The sequence below is a fragment of the Lissotriton helveticus genome, chromosome 7 (genome assembly GCF_964261635.1).
Source record: "Lissotriton helveticus chromosome 7, aLisHel1.1, whole genome shotgun sequence".
Taxonomy (NCBI): domain Eukaryota; kingdom Metazoa; phylum Chordata; class Amphibia; order Caudata; family Salamandridae; genus Lissotriton; species Lissotriton helveticus.
The window spans coordinates 1,653,316,637-1,653,336,017 of record NC_136068.1 but is presented as its reverse complement, the minus strand read 5'-3'; the positions used below and the strand labels follow the sequence as shown (position 1 = coordinate 1,653,336,017).

The window sequence follows — 19,381 nt, the reverse complement described above, 5'->3', positions numbered from 1 at the left end:
GGAAAATGCAGCTTCTCCATGCTGCCAAAGGTCCCAGAGATTCCCAGGGGCAAAGCAAAGTCCCCCCAATCAGCCCAGACAAGTTAGAGGGGTCCCCCAGAAGTCCTCCATGCATCCAGGAAAGTCCATCAGGTGTCCAGGGGCTGGGCAGGGCCCAGGGATTCCCCTGGGCCCAAGCAGCAGCACGCCCCTGGCAGATTCAAGTCAGAAACAAGAAAATTTTGGAAGGGGACACAGACCCTTTTTATACTATAAAATCCTTTGTCTAAAGGGTGCAGGCAGTGTGAGAACCAGCTAGAACTGGTTATAGGGAACTTCTTTCAGTGTGAGGGGCAGAGGCGACAGTCGCCCAGCAGGAGGTGGAGCCAGCATTGTGGCAGGCAGGCACAGCCCTATTCACTCCTAGGTGCTATCTCCTCCCACTTCCCTGGCAGCAGATGCAGCCTTTCATCCACGGGCTGACTCAGACAACCTCCTGGGGCTCCCCAGCCCCTGCCACCCTCAAACCACACAGTCAATCCACAAGCAGGCCCAGGCACTCCTGGAGCCAGGCTCCAGCCAATCACATGCCAGCAGACTCACTACTTATGCACCCACATGTCTAGAAGTGGCCCTTCTGCACTAGACACATTCATGCCGCATACATCATTACGCAGCATTCAATCTCACGAGTTCATACATACCAAACTTGACCCTGCACTCCCCACACATCAGGAACTACCATGGGCATACATATTTCCCATTCATTCTTATGGGAGGGCAGGTCACTCACCACATATACACAGAGAGCTCACGCACTTTACACTGTACCACAGTGAAAAAGTGCACAGAGGCCTAAAATCACCAACCCCAGGTTCCAGAAACAGGCTAGGAAAAAGCAAAAAGTTTCGGGGTGAACCTGCCAAAAGGGCCAGGTCCAACACAATCCCCTTCCAGCCAAAACGCAGGGTAGACCAATCACTCCACTGATGGGCTTCACTGCTTTGGGCGACAAAACACGGACACGGGCCCGCACGGCAGGGACACCCTCCTGTTTTTCGCCACTGTGAACCCACTTAGATTTCTCTCAACAAGAACTCTCTGTCTCAACTAGGATACCCCACTGGCACTCCCTAGTCGTCCACGGCCAGGACCAGGCCCTAGGCCATCCAAATGTCACAGGTCCTAATTACTTCACAGAGTGGGGGGCAGTAACCCCTGGCATACAATAGCCATTCTCCACTCTCCCTCTCAGTTTAGCTACAACTACCACTGATCCTTCAACCCAGGGACCACACCCTCAGGCTGACCAGAGGTCACGGGCAAGAATCCCCCACCCTACCTCTACTTCTGGGTTTCCGCACCCTCACAGGGAAGCACCCACCAGAACACAATTCTCCTACCAGATCAGGACCTCACTCCATCACTGGCCTACCACCTGGAAACTATTCCACTCCTGAGGTACCAAGCACACAGCACAGTCCCTCTTCAAGCAGGTGGGGGGGACACAGCACACAGCAAAATCCCCTTTTCTCTACCTTAGTGGAAACAACAAACTGCAGGTGGGCCCCAGATCACACAGCAAGGGCAGCCCCCTCAGTCTCTTCAGCTGATCTACTTTGGTAGAGATTCCTCTTGACCTGGAAGTTTCCTAATCTCCCAACCTAGGATCTAAACCCTCAGGTTGCACCGGGGTCAGAAGTATACCGTCCCTCTGCACCCCCTTCCAGAGTTCTGCACCCTCCACTTAGGAGCGGTACCCCTCAACACCAGGACTGCCGGAGTTCTGGTTACAGACACTCCCCGTCCTCTAGACACAGGAAGATCCTCCTCAAATGACCTGTAGGTACAGCCTAGGCCCCTGACCTGGCGCTCCCTTAGGGAACCGTCCAGGCCCTGAGACAGGGTTTCGGGCCAACATGGGACACATCGACCCACACTCACTCCGCCTCCACTGAGACAGGACGTGAGCCCCTACACCCCTACCATCCTAATGGGACCTAGCTGGGCTAAACATGAACCTCTTCACCTACACAGGATCATCAGATACACAAGCCACTACTTTTAGAATCACTCCCTAATGCCTCTGCAAGACATCTAGCACACCGCCAAACATCCACCTTCTTGTCCAGTGCCTCTGCAGGACCTCCTGCATACCACCAGAGGTACACCTCCCGTGCAAGCTCCTTTAAAAAAAAACACACCAACTCCTCCAGTTCAACACACCACTCATCCACACACTCCCCCTCCAGACTGGTGAGACAGTTCCTCACTGCCCCTGACTCTCAACCTGTACCCCTCTTACTGAGCACCAGGCACCATACTCTGGGAACTGGGAATGGGACTTCACGCACTGGACACACTTTAGCTGCCACCACTGGATCCTACCCTACTGGGGAATCCAGACACACACACTACACTCAGGGGATAACCACCCTCCCGAGCAAGCCATTTCTCCTCCACACTCCCTCTCTTCCATCTACCCACACAGGGACAGGAACAGGAACAGGGATTGGGCACTGGACCCAGCAAGGGATTCTAATCTATGGGACCTCCCCCTCTACTGGCGTCCCGCCCTGTCATTTTCTCTCATCTGCCACTAAACATAAAGCGCAGGACCACCATCTGAAAATGACACTCTTGAGGAAAAACAAAATCACAAACAATAATCCCAAACATGTGACTATCTAAAAAATGCAGAGTTTTGTAATGTAGCCAGTTGTCGCTGTGGCACTGCGCAAACACAAGTCCTAATCCCACCGCTGCCACCAATGTTAGAACTGGCTATTTCTGGTAGGCTAAGGCTGACGCCAAAGCCAGGCAGAAACCACCATTCTAATCAGGGCAAGGAAGTCACACGCCAAGATAACCCCTGCTCACCCCCTTGGTAGCTTGGAACGAGCAGTAAGGCTAAACTCGGAGGCAATGTGTAAAGCATTTGCGCCAGCACACAACAGCAACAACATCCTAGGCACACCACAAAAGGAACTCCACACAAGGTTATGTAAAAATAACTTTTGTATTGTCAAAACACATCAGATAGAAATCACACATGTACATAATCCCTTATGAATATTGCCCGTGCCAATTGGCACAATGTACGTGTGTGATTCTATCTGATGTGTTTTGACAATACAAAAGTTATTTTTACATAACCTTGTGTGGAGTTCCTTTTGTGGTGTGCCTAGGATGTTGTTGCTGTTGTGTGCTGGCGCAAATGCTTTACACATTGCCTCCGAGATTAGCCTTACTGCTCATGCCAAGCTACCAAGGGGGTGAGCAGGGGTTATCTTGGCATGTGACTTCCTTGCCCTGACTAGAATGGTGGTTTCTGCCTGGCTTTGGCGTCAGCCTTAGCCTACCAGAAATAGCCAGTTCTAACAGGGGAGAAGGGGTACCGCAACTGCTGGATTGGAAGAGAGGCATGGATTGTGTATACTGACGGAGAAGGTGGTGTACAAGGACTATGGATGCCGCCAGAAATGGGCTAAATTTGTGGACGATGGAATGAATATCGAGGTTTTATCTGTGACCTTTTTGCTCCAGATACTGAAACATCTGAAAACTCAATTATTATTATTTTTTTTTATTAAGAGTTCATGCAAGTTACAAATACATAGAATTGTCAAATTGAGTACATATTATAAACAGATCAAAGAAACAATAAATTACATGGGCAATAGATGATACATAAAGAAAACTGCGACATTATACATCAGGGATAAATATCATATAAAGTGCAGGTGCTAAGTCTTTAAAATTAAACGTATCTCATCCAACGTTTTAAACTTTTTCAAAGCTGTAAAGTTATCGGATAAAGTGCATAGTGCTCACAACTCCCTGTTGCAGAGAATATAAATCAATTAAAGTGCAGGTGCCGAACACTTAAGTATAACTCCAACCTACCAGTTTTAACCGTTTTTTCCCTAGAATAAATATCATTTAAAGTACAGTCCTGAACATTAAGGTATAATGCTAAACTAACAGTTTTAAACGGTTTTCCCTTAACACTTGATTATAACCCCAATGGATTCCAGCGTTTCTCAAACTTTTTTGTTGAGCCCGATCTTAGTGCATATTTGTGTTCCAATTCTTTGATTTTATTTAGTTTCACTCTCCATGCCTGAAAAGAGGGTACTATATCAGATCACCAGCATTGTCAAATTAAGGATCTTGCCACCAATGCTGCGATGTATAGGCTATCTTCTTTTAAAGTACTATCAGGGGAACAGCCCAAAACTGCAATTGTTCCATCAATGGATATTAAAGGGTCTAAGGTGGATCTGAGATTGAGTTTAATTCCCTCCCACAGACCATTGATTTTTTGGTCATTCTCAAACAATATGTGACCATGTGCCCCCTCCCTCTTTTGCACAGCAAAAACACCTATACTCTATTTAGGGATATAACTTATGAAGAAAGGAAGGAGTTCTATAGATCAGCCATTTTGAGTAGAATTCCATGCGCTTAAAATTTGCGCCTCAAAGTGTTGATGCATTGAAGATGTTGATTCTGTTCCTTGTTGATATTGAGAGCTGCATCCCTTCCCTTTTCCAACTTTCACGTATTTTCTCATTTGGCAAAAGAATGTTATCTTCCTCAAAGATTTTCACCCAGGCACTGATCCTCCGTTGGATCGGGAATCAAAGGCTTCACTAATATTTACTCTAATGGTAGTATTTTTTTATATCAAATTTTTCCAACAAGGGATTTATTCTGATAAATGACCAATTTAAAATTGTTTTAGAATGCAAAAGCCGCAATTCGATCTCTGGCCATTGCTTGTACATACCCATTTTCTTCCCATTTTTTCAGAATACTAGACTCTATAAAACATCGCTCCCCCATAAAAAAATGGGACAGCATGGTGAGCTAGTAAATCTTGGAATACTGAAAAATTATAAAAACTGAGGGGTATATTATCAAGGGGCTTTATCTCCGCTTTTTTGGCTTTAAAAGCCAAGAAAGCGGAGATAAAATTATCTCCCTATTACCAAGCTGTCGCTAACACCAGTTAGCAACAGCTAGTAGGAGATAGCGACCATCTTGGGCTCCGCTTTGCATGTCAGTGATATTTATCACTAATGACATGCAAAGTGGGCGTGCCAAGATGTTAGCGACTGAAAACAGTCGCTAACATCGCTATCTCCTATTACCAACTTTTGGAGATATTCGCGCTAAGCGCGAATATCTCCAAAAGCTAACACCTGCCCTCAGCAGTTCTTAGCCATGTTATCCAATGGGAGGTGGATAACATGGCTAAGAGCGTTTGCTCGATAATGCATGAATATCGCTGACTTTTCAGCGATATTCATGCATTGCGGCCGTTTTTTATCGCATTTGCGATAAACCTTGCTAATAGCAAGGTTTATCTGCGATAAAAATCACCGATTTGCGGCGATAATTTTTGTCTCTAAACAAGTTAGAGACAAAAATTATCTCTATTGGTTGGTAATATGCCCCTGGGATTTTTGCTTGAGTAACCATTGAAGAGTCTTATATCGTACTTTCTTGGGGTACTTAGTTATTCTTGTAGGATCAGTAATAGTGTATTCCTTCAAGATCTTTTCCATAAAGAAATTACCTGCCCTCTGAGGGTCCAAAAAGAAAAATCTAAAACTATGATGTGCAAATGTTGTGTAGTAATAATTCCTAATATTTGGGAGCAACAACCCTCCTTCTTCAAAGGGGTGATTTAAAGCGCTAAGTGCCAGTCTCGGTACCTTATGTGACCATAAAATGAGGACAACATACTATCTACATCTTTAAACAAAGCTGCTTGTAGTGCACATGGAACGGCGCTGAAAAGAAAGTTGAATAGTAAAAGAATAGACGTGCAAATTAGTGCGACTCGACCTAAAATTAATAATGGGAGCTGATGCCGTCGTGTTGACAGGTGCTTCACTTCTTTTTAGCAACGTGGTGTAGTTTAAATGAAATAGATCTTCTACTTTCTACGTCGCAAGAATACCCAAGTATCTCTTTGGATGAATGTTATATACTGACCTAAATTCTGGCAATAGGGAATTGACCGAACAATTACACAATATGATCTTGCTTTTGAACTTGTTTATTCTATAACCATCTCTTGCTTGAAAATTTGAGAAAATCCTCATGATTTCTTCCTGTGTATCTGTTTCTGAGTTTTAAAAAAAGGACAATGTCATCAGCGTAAAGTTTTATGTTTGTCATCCCTTGAACAGGGACAGTGTATGCTTTTTTCTGTCTAATTGCTATTGCTAATGGCTCTATAAATAATGCAAATAAAATCAGAGAGAGAGGACACCCTTGTCTAGTGCCTCTATTGATTTGGCATGTACCTATATTTACTGAAGTAATTTAAATGTGTGCCTGTGAATTTGTATAGAGCCATCCTATTAGATGGATAAATCCCTTTGGAAAACGAGGTGGCGGAGGTGGCGTGGCGCTTATCGCCAAAACCGAGTATAACTTCCAGTTAATTCCATCTGTCGATATTGACTCCGTCGAGTATCTGGTAGCTCGCTCTGATACCTTCTCCCCTCCTTTGATTTGTCTATTGACCTATCGCCCCCCTCAAAATACCCCTTATTTTATTACAGTCTTCCAGGACCTAGTAGCTACGCTGACAGTTAATTATGCCTCCCTCCTTATATTGGGGGATTTTAACTATTGGCCTAACGACCCGGCTGAATGTCAGGCTTCGAAACAATTTTCTGACCTGCTCCAGTCTTTGAATTTTATCTCCCGTGTTCAGGTTCCTACGCATATCGGTGGACACGTGCTTGACCAAGTTTGGTCTCTTAACTACTCTATCTCTTCTGTAGCAGTGTCTCCGTGTCCGTGGTCTGATCACGCCTTCATTTGTTTTACGCTGCATTTCTGCGTACCAGCCAGGATCCCGCGGGTAAAGAACTCCTGGGCCAGGAACTGGAACCGGGTCGACCTGACTGTGCTATCATCATCTCTTTTAACCACTGCGCCTGACTTAGGCGGTTTATCCTCGTCAGCACAACTTACTGGGATTGATACCTGGCTGATGGAAGGCTGTTGCGATTCAGCGGCCCCCCTACGCCGGATCTCAATTAAGAGACCCAAGGATGCGAACAGATGGTTTGACAGTAACCTAAAAGAAAAGAAATTGTCCCTTCGCCGTGCTGAAAGACTCTGGAGGAGGGAATACTGTCCCTATCTGAAAACCCGCTATTTAACACTTCGGCAGGACTATAAGAAAGCTATTGTTGAAACTAAAATTACCTACTTTTCCTCAAAAATTTTAGCAGTGGAGAACCAACCTCGAGAAATCTTTTCAATAGTTAAGGAGCTAGCCTTCTCTGATAGGAGTACATCTAAACCCCTCCCTACTCAAGCTCTATGTGATTCATTAAATTCTTACTTTATAGATAAAGTAATTAATATTAAAAGTAACATTCCTCCTCCCTCTGCTTCTTATATTGACCCCTGTCCACCAGCCCTGCCACTTAGTTTAATATCAATTCCTCCTATCACGGAAACCGGGTTCCAGGAAATTTTGCTAAAGGTTAAGTCAGGTTCACCAGCGGATACCTGCCCGGCTCGTATCCTGCAGCAAATTTTCACGGTCTGCACACAGCCCCCGATTATTTTCTTAAATAGTTCCCTCTTACAGGGAATTGTGACCCCGGCCCTTAAAGTAGCTACCATTGTGCCCATTCTGAAAAAACCAGGGGCCGATTCAGCTATTTCTTCCAACTATCGGCCCATCTCGTTGCTACCGTACTTGGCCAAGGTGCTTGAGCGGCACGTGGCCGCGGTGCTTAGCAACCATGTTGAGGCCACGGGAGGCTTGGCATCCTGCCAGGCTGGCTTCCGCCCCGGTCACTCGACCGAGTCTGTGGTGGTGTCGGTCCTAAATACACTCAGGGAGGGTCGAGACCAAAACAAACATCAAGCCCTGGTGCTCCTCGATCTTTCCGCCGCTTTCGATACGGTGGACCATTCCATCTTGCTTTCACGTATCGGAGCGGCGGGAATCGGGGGGTCAGCACTAGTATGGCTCTCGTCCTTCCTGCGGGATCGCACTCAGGCGGTCCGGCTGGGAGAGTTCAAGGCAGACCCTTTGAAGGTCACTTGTGGTGTTCCCCAAGGCTCTTCTCTTTCTCCTTTATTGTTTAATCTTTATATCTACCCTCTTATTTTTGCACTTCAGCAGCTGGAGGTTGCTGTGTTTAATTATGCAGACGACCTCCAGCTGGTTTTTGACCTCTCTTCTTCCCCTCACGCTATCTCCAATTTTCAGTCTATTATGATTTTTATCAGGGACTGGATGAGTCACAACCATCTGAAGCTCAATCCGGATAAAACCGAGTTGGTGCTTACGGGTGGCTCCTCCAGTCCCTGGAACTCTACATTTTGGCCCCTCACTCTTGGTTCCTCCCCCCTTCCTTCTTCTACGGTAAAAACATTGGGTATAAAAATTAACAATCAGCTTACTCTTCACTCACAGGTTGGTGCTGTTGTTTCTTCCTGTTTTCTTATGCTTAGAACTATTCGTATTGTTTCTCGTTTCTTCTCCCCCCTGGCACTTAAACTCATCATGTCTGCCTTGGTCATCTCCCGGCTAGACTATGCCAATGCCCTTTACAACGGCATTCCGGCTTATAGCCTACGCAAACTCCAGCTTGTGCAGAACCAAGCAGCCCGACTGGTTTATGGCCTCCCTCGGTTCCATCATTCCACACCTTTGTTGAAGGAACTGCACTGGTTGCCTGTCCGGCAACGTTCGCTTTTTAAGATGGGGTGCATGGTATTTCAGGCACGACAGGAAACGGCCCCGGCCTTCATTTCTTCCCTTTTAACCAACTATGTTCCCGTCAGACATCTCCGTTCGTCTGATCGGTCCCTATTGCTAGTCCCTCGCTTCATCAGGAAAAAGTGGGGAGGTTCCAACTTTTCCGTCCTAGCCCCGGTATTCTGGAACTCCCTGCCTGACCACCTTCGAGCTCTAAAACAATACTCTCTTTTCCGCAAGGGCCTGAAAACTTTTTTGTTTGCTCAGGCTTTTCCCCTCTAAATGGCCCAGCCCTGTTTTATTGTTTGCCGCCAAAGCGCCAAGAAACCGTAATGGTGTATGCTGCGCTATATACATTTTTTTAATTCAATTCAAATTCAAACATTCCCAGAAATAAAAATAGACAATCCCATGAGACTAGGTCGAACGCCTTTTCTGCATCTAAAAACCAGATCTGATCCACAGTTTTATTAATGTTAAAAAAATCTAGTGCTTCTAATAAAAAATGTGTATCGGTATAGAGCTGCCTCCCCGCAACAAAACCGCACTGATCCATCCCAATAAGTGAACCAACTGTTTTGTTTAGTCTATAGGTAAGCAGTTTCATAAAAAAGTTGTAGTCAACATTTAGGAGGCTTATAGGCCTAAAGGAATTCACGTTCTTGCAGTCTTTATCCTTTTTTAAAACTGCTGTACGAAAAGACAATGGTGGATCGCCCCCTGGTGATAGATGATTTGCAAGATTTAGGAATTCAATATTAAGAGTTGCTGCAATTAATTTTTTTTATTCTGCGGGAAAGCCATCTTCCCACATTGATTTACAATTGGCTAGAGAGCTTATGACTACTTCGAGTTCTTCCTTCGTAAAATCAGCTAACAAATCTTCCTGAAACTTTCAATCTAAATAGGGATTGGCAAATAGTGTAAAAAACGCGGATGGATTCATAAGGTGCATGGTAGTCAGATTGGTACATTCCCTTGTAATGCTTAAAGAAGACCTCTCCTATATCTAACATAGTACTTAAACTTGTTTTAGTGGAATCATCCTACATACTTTTGATCCTATTGCGAACCTGTTTTTCTTTTGCCTGCCAGGGAAAAGGCTTCCCTGTGTATTTGCTGTCTTCATATACTGTTTGCAGGTTGGTTCTGCTTGCATATCGCCTAAACCATAGTAGAATACTCTCATTTGTGTTTTTGCTTCTACTACTTCCTATTTACTTGATATAAACCTGGTTTGCATGGGCAAGTCTTGTTTCAATCTTCAACCTTTCCTCTTTTTAGCCATCTGTTGAGGGATCTACTTTGAGGTAATTATACCTCTTAACGTGGCCTTAAATGCATCCCAGATTATATTAATTGGGGGAGAATCTTTATTTATGTAGAAAAAGGAGCTGATCTCGGTTTCTATTTCTGTGCACCACAAGTCATTCGATAAATTAAATTTATTAAATGCCATCTTCTTAAAGCACTTTCATCCCAGCTCCCTACAACGACTTCCATTGTAATTAGGGCATGATCGGAAAAGGCATTTACAATATGTTCATACTAATGGATTATGTGAGGTCAAAAAAAAGTCTATTCTTGATGCTGATTCGTATTTGTCTGAGTAACACGAGTACCCATGCTTAGCTGGATTATTAACCCCTTCGGCGCTAATGACAAGGTCAGCTCATCATGGGCGTAACCTGCGCTACGCGGATGACGAGCTGACCTTGTCACGTAACGCGGTATTTTCAAAATCGCAGCGCGCAGCGGGAAAACCGCTAGCGCGCATGCGGTTAAGTCGCCAAAAGTCTACTATATCTGGATCGAGTTTACAGCTAGACATAGCGATGGAAACTTGGGGTTTATTTTGTTTTCGTGCTATCTTTGTCGAGTCAACTAAGGGATCCTGTAGAAAATTAAAATCACCACCCCATATGATCTGACCAGGAATTCCCTGGATCATCTATCACTGGTGCATAGATTGTGACCAGTATAAGATCTAGCTGATTTAATTTTACATGCACAAATGTCCATCTTCCACCTGTACCTGAATGAATGTGTAACATTAACATGGAATTGAACATGCTTGCCTAAAAAAATACTCACTCCTCTCTGTCCAAAGCCCGAAGAATTTTATTAGCATCTGATAAAGTTCGGAAACGCGTCTGTTGAAAAAAGATAATGTCGGTATAAAGCCCTTTGAGCCAGTTCTCTACAGTGTAGGCTTTGCGTCTATTGTTTAAGTCATTAAAGGACAAAATTGTTCATTTATTCCTATTCAACATTCAAGAAAAGCTGGGATAGGTAGAGATGGTTTGTGACGATCCCTCACATAAAATCTTTTTCCTAAAAGTTAGCAAACTAAGAAGTACAGATTTTGCAAATTGTGCATTGGGCAGCAGTTTTGTTTTAAATAGCAGCTGAAACATAGCACTACCATAACACCGAAGCCTTCTCTTTCTAAAAATTGCACATTAAAAGTGGATATTGTGCAAATTGTGCATTGAGCAGCAGTTTTTAAATAGCTGCAAAGACATAGCTCTACAATACCATAGATGCCTACTCTTACTGTAAGCTAGCAAACTTAAAGTGTGAGTTGTGCTTATTATGCATTCCAACAACAGTTCTAAATAGCAGCTGAAACATAACACTCCAATAGCATAGGTGCCTAATTGTGCGTTGTGCATTGTGCATATTGTGCAATGAGCAGCATTGAGCAGCAGTTTTTAAATAGCAGCAAAGACATAGCACTACAATAGCATAGATGCCTACTTTTGCTATAAGATCGCAAACATAAAGTGCGAATTGTGCTAATTATACATTCAAACAACAGTTCTAGATAGCAGCTGAAAGATAACTCTCCAATAACATAGACGCCTATGGTATATTCTTCCTTTACCATAACTGGCAGCGTAACAGACTGAAAACTGGGGGGAAAAAAATAAACCACTTCCAAAAAGATAATGTGGAAATGTTAATGTTAAGCAGCAGATGTTTGTAGCAGCCGACATGTAAAGAGCAAAGAAGTATATATATGCCTCAGAAAAAAGACAAAGTGCCTAGTGCTCAATCTCCACCTAAAGTGCGTACTGAATTTCAATGAAAATTACCTGTACATTGACAATTTCTCTTCCAAATCTATTTATATTCTGAAACAATGAAACTTTGTGTAAGAACTCTATTTTTCTGAATGCTTCACCCCCACCACCTATGCCACACCCCCCCCTTTGAAGAAAGAGACACTCCACTGTTCCCACTATTCCCTCCTTCTCCCTCTTTTTGCTGGTTGCCATTTTGTTGCATCCTTTGCGACTCCTGATTCACCTCCTACCCGCCCTAAAATGTACTCAACTAGGAGACCTTAAATCAAATCATAATTGAATCAGATGCCAGCTCATGACTACAGAATTCTGTTCTCTTATACAGTGCTCAGATCTTCCAAAAGAGTTCGAGCCTCACATATATCTGAAAAGACAAAACAAATTTCTTTGGCCAGTACTTTTAGTTTAGACTGTTGCACAATTGATGCTTGCGCTCCTTCGGCCTTAAAGGAGTTAATCATTTTAATACAATCCTTCCGCCTATGTGCTGAGGCTGCAGACATATCAGAAAAGATTCTGACATTTTGGATCTCAGAGGTAGAAAATGATCTCTAGGCCATTGCTGTATTTAAAAAAATTCTTTAATTCTGTAGTCTTAAAAGTTCAGTAGACTTGTCCGTGAGTATTTGGCATTTGGATTTTTCTGTGCAGGTACTCTGTGTGCTCTGGTGACTGTGAGATCCCCTTGCAGCTCTGGTATTTTCTTTTTTACGAGTGACTCAGACCACTTTTATCATATCGGTAGTTTCCATGCCTTCCGGAATTCCGAGCAAGTGTAGATTAGAACGTCTGTTAAAGTTTTCAAGATCTTATAGTTTTAGCTCCATCTGGTGCTTATTTGTATTAGGCCTGGGAAGTAAATTCTGTTCCGCTCGTGGAATTTGCGGAATTTGGGTAATTTCCCGTTCTGCAGAGAACGCAGAATTGCCAAAAATTCTGTGATCCGCTGCTTCCGGAATTTTTTGCTTGTTCTCACTTTCAAAATGCGCGTTCGTGAGATATTTGTTTCTGAGCACAAAAACAGCATTCGCGAACAGGAAAAAAAGCATAGCGAACGGGCGTAACAAGCAATTCGGCGGGTTCGCGGAACATTTGCGTGCTCGCGGAGATTTTTTACAGTTTCATGGAGCTTTTCATAGCGCGACTACGCAAATTCCGCCCACCCCTAATTTTTATTTAGTGCATTGAGATCCTTATGCATAACTGCGATATTATCCACTAGAACTGAAACACGACTCTCAACTTCCATGATCCTTTTAGGGATGTTAAACAGGTTTTCCTCATGCTTAGACAGTCTTGCATTTAACTGTGAGATTTCAAGTGATTGAGAGATTTGTAAGTCCCTTAATTCTTGTAAGATGGTTCTGAGCATTTTTTTTATTGAAGAGTTCCCTTTAGATCGCTCACCTGCTATTGGTAAAAATAGATCTAATTCTGAATCCCAATCAGAAGAAGACTCAGACATTAATGCTTCTGTCCTTGATTGAATGTCGCTTGTTGCCCTTTGGGTGGGTTGTGGGAGCATTTGATGTTCTTGACTAGAAGGAGGGTTATCAGAGGACAATTCTAAAGGGACTATCTTAGGTTGCACATGCGAATGAGGCTGTAGTTTGGCTGCCTGAACAGGCGGAGCCGGGTGAGCAGGATAGCTTTGTTGAATCTGCATATCTGGGTGGTCTAATTTAGATTGAAAATCTGGGCTTTCAGAGCTAGGTTGTAGCATATTTTTTGACTTGCCTTGTGTGGATAGGTGCTCACTGAAAAGAGGATATTGCTTGGGGCTAAGTAGGTTTTCGTCACCCCTGCTAGATCCATCACCTGCTCCATCTATAGCCAACACACCAGAGTCTGGTGAATCTGCTGGATGTTCAAAAGGGGTTCCATCCTCATCTGAAGGTTCGAAGATAGGATTCTGATCAGATTGTTTTTATGTTTCAGCCAATGCCTTCACCTTCAGCTCCATTATCAGCTGAGCATTCTTTTGCCCCCTCCGCATTCCTGGGAGAGCAGGTTAAGGTGTTACTGCTGTTTGACCCAACAGCTCTGAAAGCTCAGCGTGCTCTTTCCCTAACCCAGTCTTATTCTGTTTACCACACATTTTAGGTAAAGGTTTTTTCACTGCCTTGTCTCTTTTCCCCCGGCTTCTTCTCCGCATCACCTCTTTCCCTTACCTCCGCTCACCTCCTCATTGCTACTGAAGGCGGAGTACGCTGGAGTACGCGGGATGTGCATATAAAGACCGCTCACAACAGATTTTTTCCTCAAACAACCTCAAACAGCCTGGTAGATAGGGGGCAGTTAGGGGAAAGCTTTTCTCAGCACACTATACTTATGCAGACTTATGCAGATGGCAATGGCAAACAGCAAAAGAACATCAGGTGCGCAACAACTTTCTCCTTTTCTTTTAATCAATGTCAATGTCGCTTCGATGTTTGGATCTTTTGAATGTTTTTGTGCTTAGCACTTATCATTTAGCATTAAGGGACACTTACAGTACTTAGAAGTGCTCTGAGCGATGAGTAATGAGCACCGAGCAAATAAGCAAGTGAGTAACATATGCAGCAGGAGTTAGTGGGGCTAGGAGGAGAATAATCCGGCGAATCTCGGTGGGAGAGAGGTGTGTGGCGCAAAGAGAGGCTAAGAATTTGGGGGGCATATTATCAAGGGGGTTTATCTCCGCTTTTTTGGCTTTAAAAGCCAAGAAAGCGGAGATAAAATTATCTCCCTATTACCTAGCTGTCGCTAACACCAGTTAGTGACAGCTAGTAGGAGATAGCGACCATCTTGGGCCCCACTTTGCATGTCAGTGATATTTATCACTAATGACATGCAAAGTGGGCGTGCCAAGATGTTAGTGACCGGAAACAGCCGCTAACACCGCTATCTCCTATTACCAACTTTTGGAGATATTCGCGCTAAGCGCGAATATCTCCAAAAACTAACACCTGCCCTGAGCAGTTTTTAGCCATGTTATCCAATGGGAGGTGGATAACATGGCTAAGAGCTGACTTTTCAGCGATATTCATGCATTGCGGCCGTTTTTTATCGCATTTGCGATAAACCTTGATAATAGCAAGGTTTATCTGTGATAATTTCTGACGATGCTTAGCGTTAAAAAATTCGTTGCTAAGCATCGTTAGCGATAAATATCGCTTAACGTTGGTAATATGCCCCTGGATTCGGCTCGAGTGTTCTGTTGGTTAGCCCTGTGCCTTGCCCCATCAGCCCCAGATGCCCCAACAGCAAATAAGGACTCTAAAAGTGAAAACTCAATTATTGTCTATACAACAGGGTGGGGAGGAGAAACTGTTATTATTATTATAATTATTATTGGGATTTGTATAGCGCATGGCTGCCCTAAGGCTTCCCAGTGCTGCGCAATCAGGTACTGATAAGGGCCAACCATGTCTTAAATATATTGCTTAAACAGCCAAGTCAAGATCTCTTTGCGAAACGGTAAATCAGTCTGTATTCCAGCGGCAAGGAGTTTCAAAGTTTGGGGGCTAGATGGGAGAAGTATCTTCCTCCCCATTTCTCCCTCCTAACCTTTGTCGGTTTTAGGCGTTCTTCCGTGCTAGATCGCAACTGCCTCTTTGGGATATAGGGAGAGACTAGCCTCCTAACTTTTTTTGGGCATCTATTATGCCGTGCTCCATGAATAATAACCAGTGCCTTAAATTTTATTCTGGCTTCTACCAGGAGCCAGAGGAGTCTAAGTAGATGATTTTTTACTGACTCTCGAACTGGGATGTTACACAGCAGCCCTGTTAATACAGATGCACGCTGGGATGCACTTTACCTTTCCAAGCTTGTTGATGAACAGCCATATATTTCTCAACATTCTGTAAATATTTTTTTTTTTAGAACATTGAAATTGCGTGGGAACAACCAGGCAACTCCCATGGAACGCCACCCTTGTGCAGAGTAAAGCAATGCAGCGATTTGTGCTGCATTACTTTATTCTTTATAATTTATGAAGGTGGCCTTGCATTGTTTCATAAATCGAATTTTTGTGTTACGACGCTCTTAGACCATGCTTTATGGTGCAAGAGTGATGTAATGAGGTTCGTAAATATGCTCCTAAGTCCGAACAAAGGATTCTTCACTGCAACTTCTGCCAGCAGCTCACAGACGACAATGCCTGCTCATCAGAAATCACTGTGCCCTGCTGAACTTTACATTCTTAGCCATTTTTTTCAAAATGTCTTCCAAGTCCAAAGGTAAGGGGAGACTGGGCCCAATCCAGTCTGTGTATCTGTCACGTATTCGCGGACGGCCATAACTTTTCACTGTGCCCCGATCTTGCACAACCAGATATCCGCAGTTAGCACTTTGATCTTTTAGGGTCTAGTTTTCACTTAAAACTGGTTCTAGAAATTGTAATTTTGTTGTTTTGGTGTCAAACTATTTTTTTTTATTTACTCTACATTTTAAAAATTGGTGTGGAATTTTTCTTGTGTTGCATTTTCACTTTCTTACTGTTTGTGTACTACATAAATACCTTACACATTGCATCTAAATTAAGCCCGACTGCATTTCTTCACCTATTACTGGAGATAAACCTCCTGAGACAGTATTCCTCCTTTTTGTCTTTGAGATGCTACATCGATGTCAATATGACACAAGCAAGTTGTGGTAACATACTTACTGCAGCGTGGCAACGGTGGCATTACCCAAGATACAGCATTCCTTTGGAAATGGTCCCCGTTGATATCCTCAAAAGGAGGGAAGAGAGAATGATGCTACAAAGGGACTTTAGAAAGAGATTATACACATAAGGAGCTGTGAAAAGATGACAGATTACATACAACCAACAAGTTTTCTTTCACCGGAATATTTGTCACCTTCAGGGCTGCTAAGCGTTCCCCATCCAGACACCACACAGTCAGTTCCTTCGGGTACACAGCTGGTGGGCAGAGGGAGTGCACGGACATATTCATTGTAGACAGCAGGTGTCGCGAGTTTGAGCAGCATGATGTCATTCTCATAGGTCTGCCGATTAAACCCGCTATGAGGGATCGCCTTCTCGACGTATGTGAACTGTTCAGTCTCTTCGTATTTTTTGAGGTTATGTTCTCCGAGACGGATCTGGAGGCTTCTAAAAGGTAATGAAACAATAATTTTACTTCTTACTCTTCAAGAGCACAGGAGAATTCGCAGACAGCAGAGAGGCTTAAATTAGTAAACTGTGCAAATCATTTAGCAGCACAAAACAGCTAAAAAGTCAAGACAACACAATAAAAATCTCACACTTTGCTAAAATTGAAAAAGAAACATAACGACCCAACTGACGACAATACAATAATATTTTAATAATGACAAGATATACGTTTTTAGAGATTTAAGGTAAACGGCAACAATAAAATGTAAAGAGGCCATTAGAAATCACTGTTCATGATTGACTGGGACTTAGGTAACATTTCAGGACGACCATAAAGGACCGTCAGTCGGATGCACCAAGCGGATCATCTCAGTCAAAGGTTTTCCATTCTGACTTAATCCCAGAAATGGAACTTGGAATCCTCCAGAGGGTCAAGCTTGCAGGCAGCATCTGAAAAGGTCTACTCAAAGCCGAATAGCTGCTTAGTTCAGCTGAATTCATTTGTGTGGCATGAAAAGCTCCAAGCGGGAGGAATTCAGATTTCAAGCCCACTAATGTCCTTGTGTTAGGCCTTCGTCTGACCAAGATTTCTACCTTTTGACTCAGTCATTTATTTGGAGAACTCCCTAACCAATGAGAAAAAAGGTTCCCAGGGGCTACCCTTACCACAGTGCTATAGTCCAAAGAAAATCCAAAATGGCATCACTTTTCTGTCCTTGGAAGCTGCTGCTGCTATGCCCATCAGGAGGGTGTTAATGGAAATGAGCTGTCCCCTCCTCAACTACACCAAACTGGCTCTGGGACTAGCTTCCCCTCCCAATGGGCAAGTGCTAAACTGCCTAGAATCACAAAATGCTTCTCTGCCACAGGTCTCCCGTTAGACGTAACTGTGAATAGGCAGGCTGCACTCTGTTCCTGTTCAAGTTATTGAAATTCCTGAAGTTTCCGGGGCTGCCCTTCCTGGGCTGATAGGAGTCTTCTTGCAAAAAGCTTCACATCTCTTTAAGGGGACACACAGGCAGGGACTAGCTCCTGGCTGACCAACGGCGTAGCTAGAGATTGTGGCGCCCGGGGCTATCCCTCAGGTTGCCGCCCCCCTGTGCTGGGGAAAATGGACGGCGAGCACATGAGAGAGGTCCGAGAGACACATAGTATCGCCGCTAATAGTTACCACGATCAATCATGCAAGTTACATGCACATACATGACACGGTCCAAGGCAACACAGTTGAATACACCGGTGACCGGCAGTACAAAGGAGAACACACAGACTGCATGATCTATCTGGGGACTCAGAAAAACTGCATGTGACATCCATCAGAGAGCTGCGTGAACGATTACCTGGTAATCCCCTCAGCACAATGCAAACATGCATATACATGACACTGTTCAGGGATCCATCATCTACAGCTGACATTAAATGACTAAACATCGTGGTTCCCCCCCATTATAGCAGTGGGGACGTGCACAAACGTGATGTGCTCTGACTTGAGGTACAATAATGCAATGACGAACTCAGAACAGCATGAACTACTGAAGGGAGGTGGGGGTGGGGTGCTACACATATAGCCTGGCCTTAGAACAGAGTCACACCAGTCTCAACAGTCAGACCCACACCATTGCAGCCAGAGAGTTTCTGCCAAACTCCTAGTGCCTACTGCTTGGTGCCGCTCTAAGTTGGAGTGTGTGCAACAGCTAAGTTCAATTCAAGTCAAGGGAGATTTCTAAGATCTGTATATCTTGTCACCAACCTAGCACCAGCCTGCATTAGGTGAGTCTGACTGGTGGCCCACCACAGCAGCAAGCCACTATAGCATCAACAAAGTACAACCCTGCAGGGTTACAGCATCACCATCCACCAAAGCATCCAGGCCTATCAACAGCGCCAGCTTCTTAACTGATGTGTTCTCATTCCTTGAGAATCCCAGGCCCACCAACTTGCTTTACCAGCACCTCCTCATTGCTACAGGACCTCAGTAGTATGGCCTTACCACAGAAGGGCCTTATCATTGTTGAGGTACGCATGATCTTCCTCCACTAATACCTTATCAGTGCTTTCGGATTCCAGGTAGTATTAGCTTTCCCCAACAATGCATTATCAATGCCACAGTAAACGCTTTGCTACTAAAATCTCCACACTGTTGCTTCCCCAAAATTTTCAGATTTTACACTCATGACAGTGACATGTCTTATAAAAGGATGTTTGTGGGATTACCGATCCATATCATAGTAAATCTCGAAAATGCCTTAATGGTAAAGAAAACTAGAAAATAACATACTGGGACCCATGTTCATGGATGCTTGTATCCTTTCAGGCGCCAACCATTCATGTGTGGTATTAGGGGGCAAAACCGCTATTTGCATAATTTTCAACACGCTTGCCGGGTGGACTTACCTGTCTGCTCCTCTCCTTTCATTCCTGTCTTCAGACGTTTCAAACATACTGCTGTGGAGATACCTGTGA

The 19,381-nt window shown here is 44.0% G+C and overlaps 1 protein-coding gene across 1 annotated transcript in view; it reads right to left on the bottom strand.

The window, feature by feature from the left end:
* LOC144767593 (trypsin-like) overlaps window positions 1-19,381 on the bottom strand; it is a 189,606-nt gene that overhangs the window by 128,181 nt on the left and 42,044 nt on the right. The window contains exon 3 of the mRNA XM_078651002.1: window positions 16,662-16,915. Within this exon, the coding sequence (XP_078507128.1) occupies window positions 16,662-16,915 (254 nt within the window). The remainder of the gene's footprint in view (window positions 1-16,661; window positions 16,916-19,381) is intronic.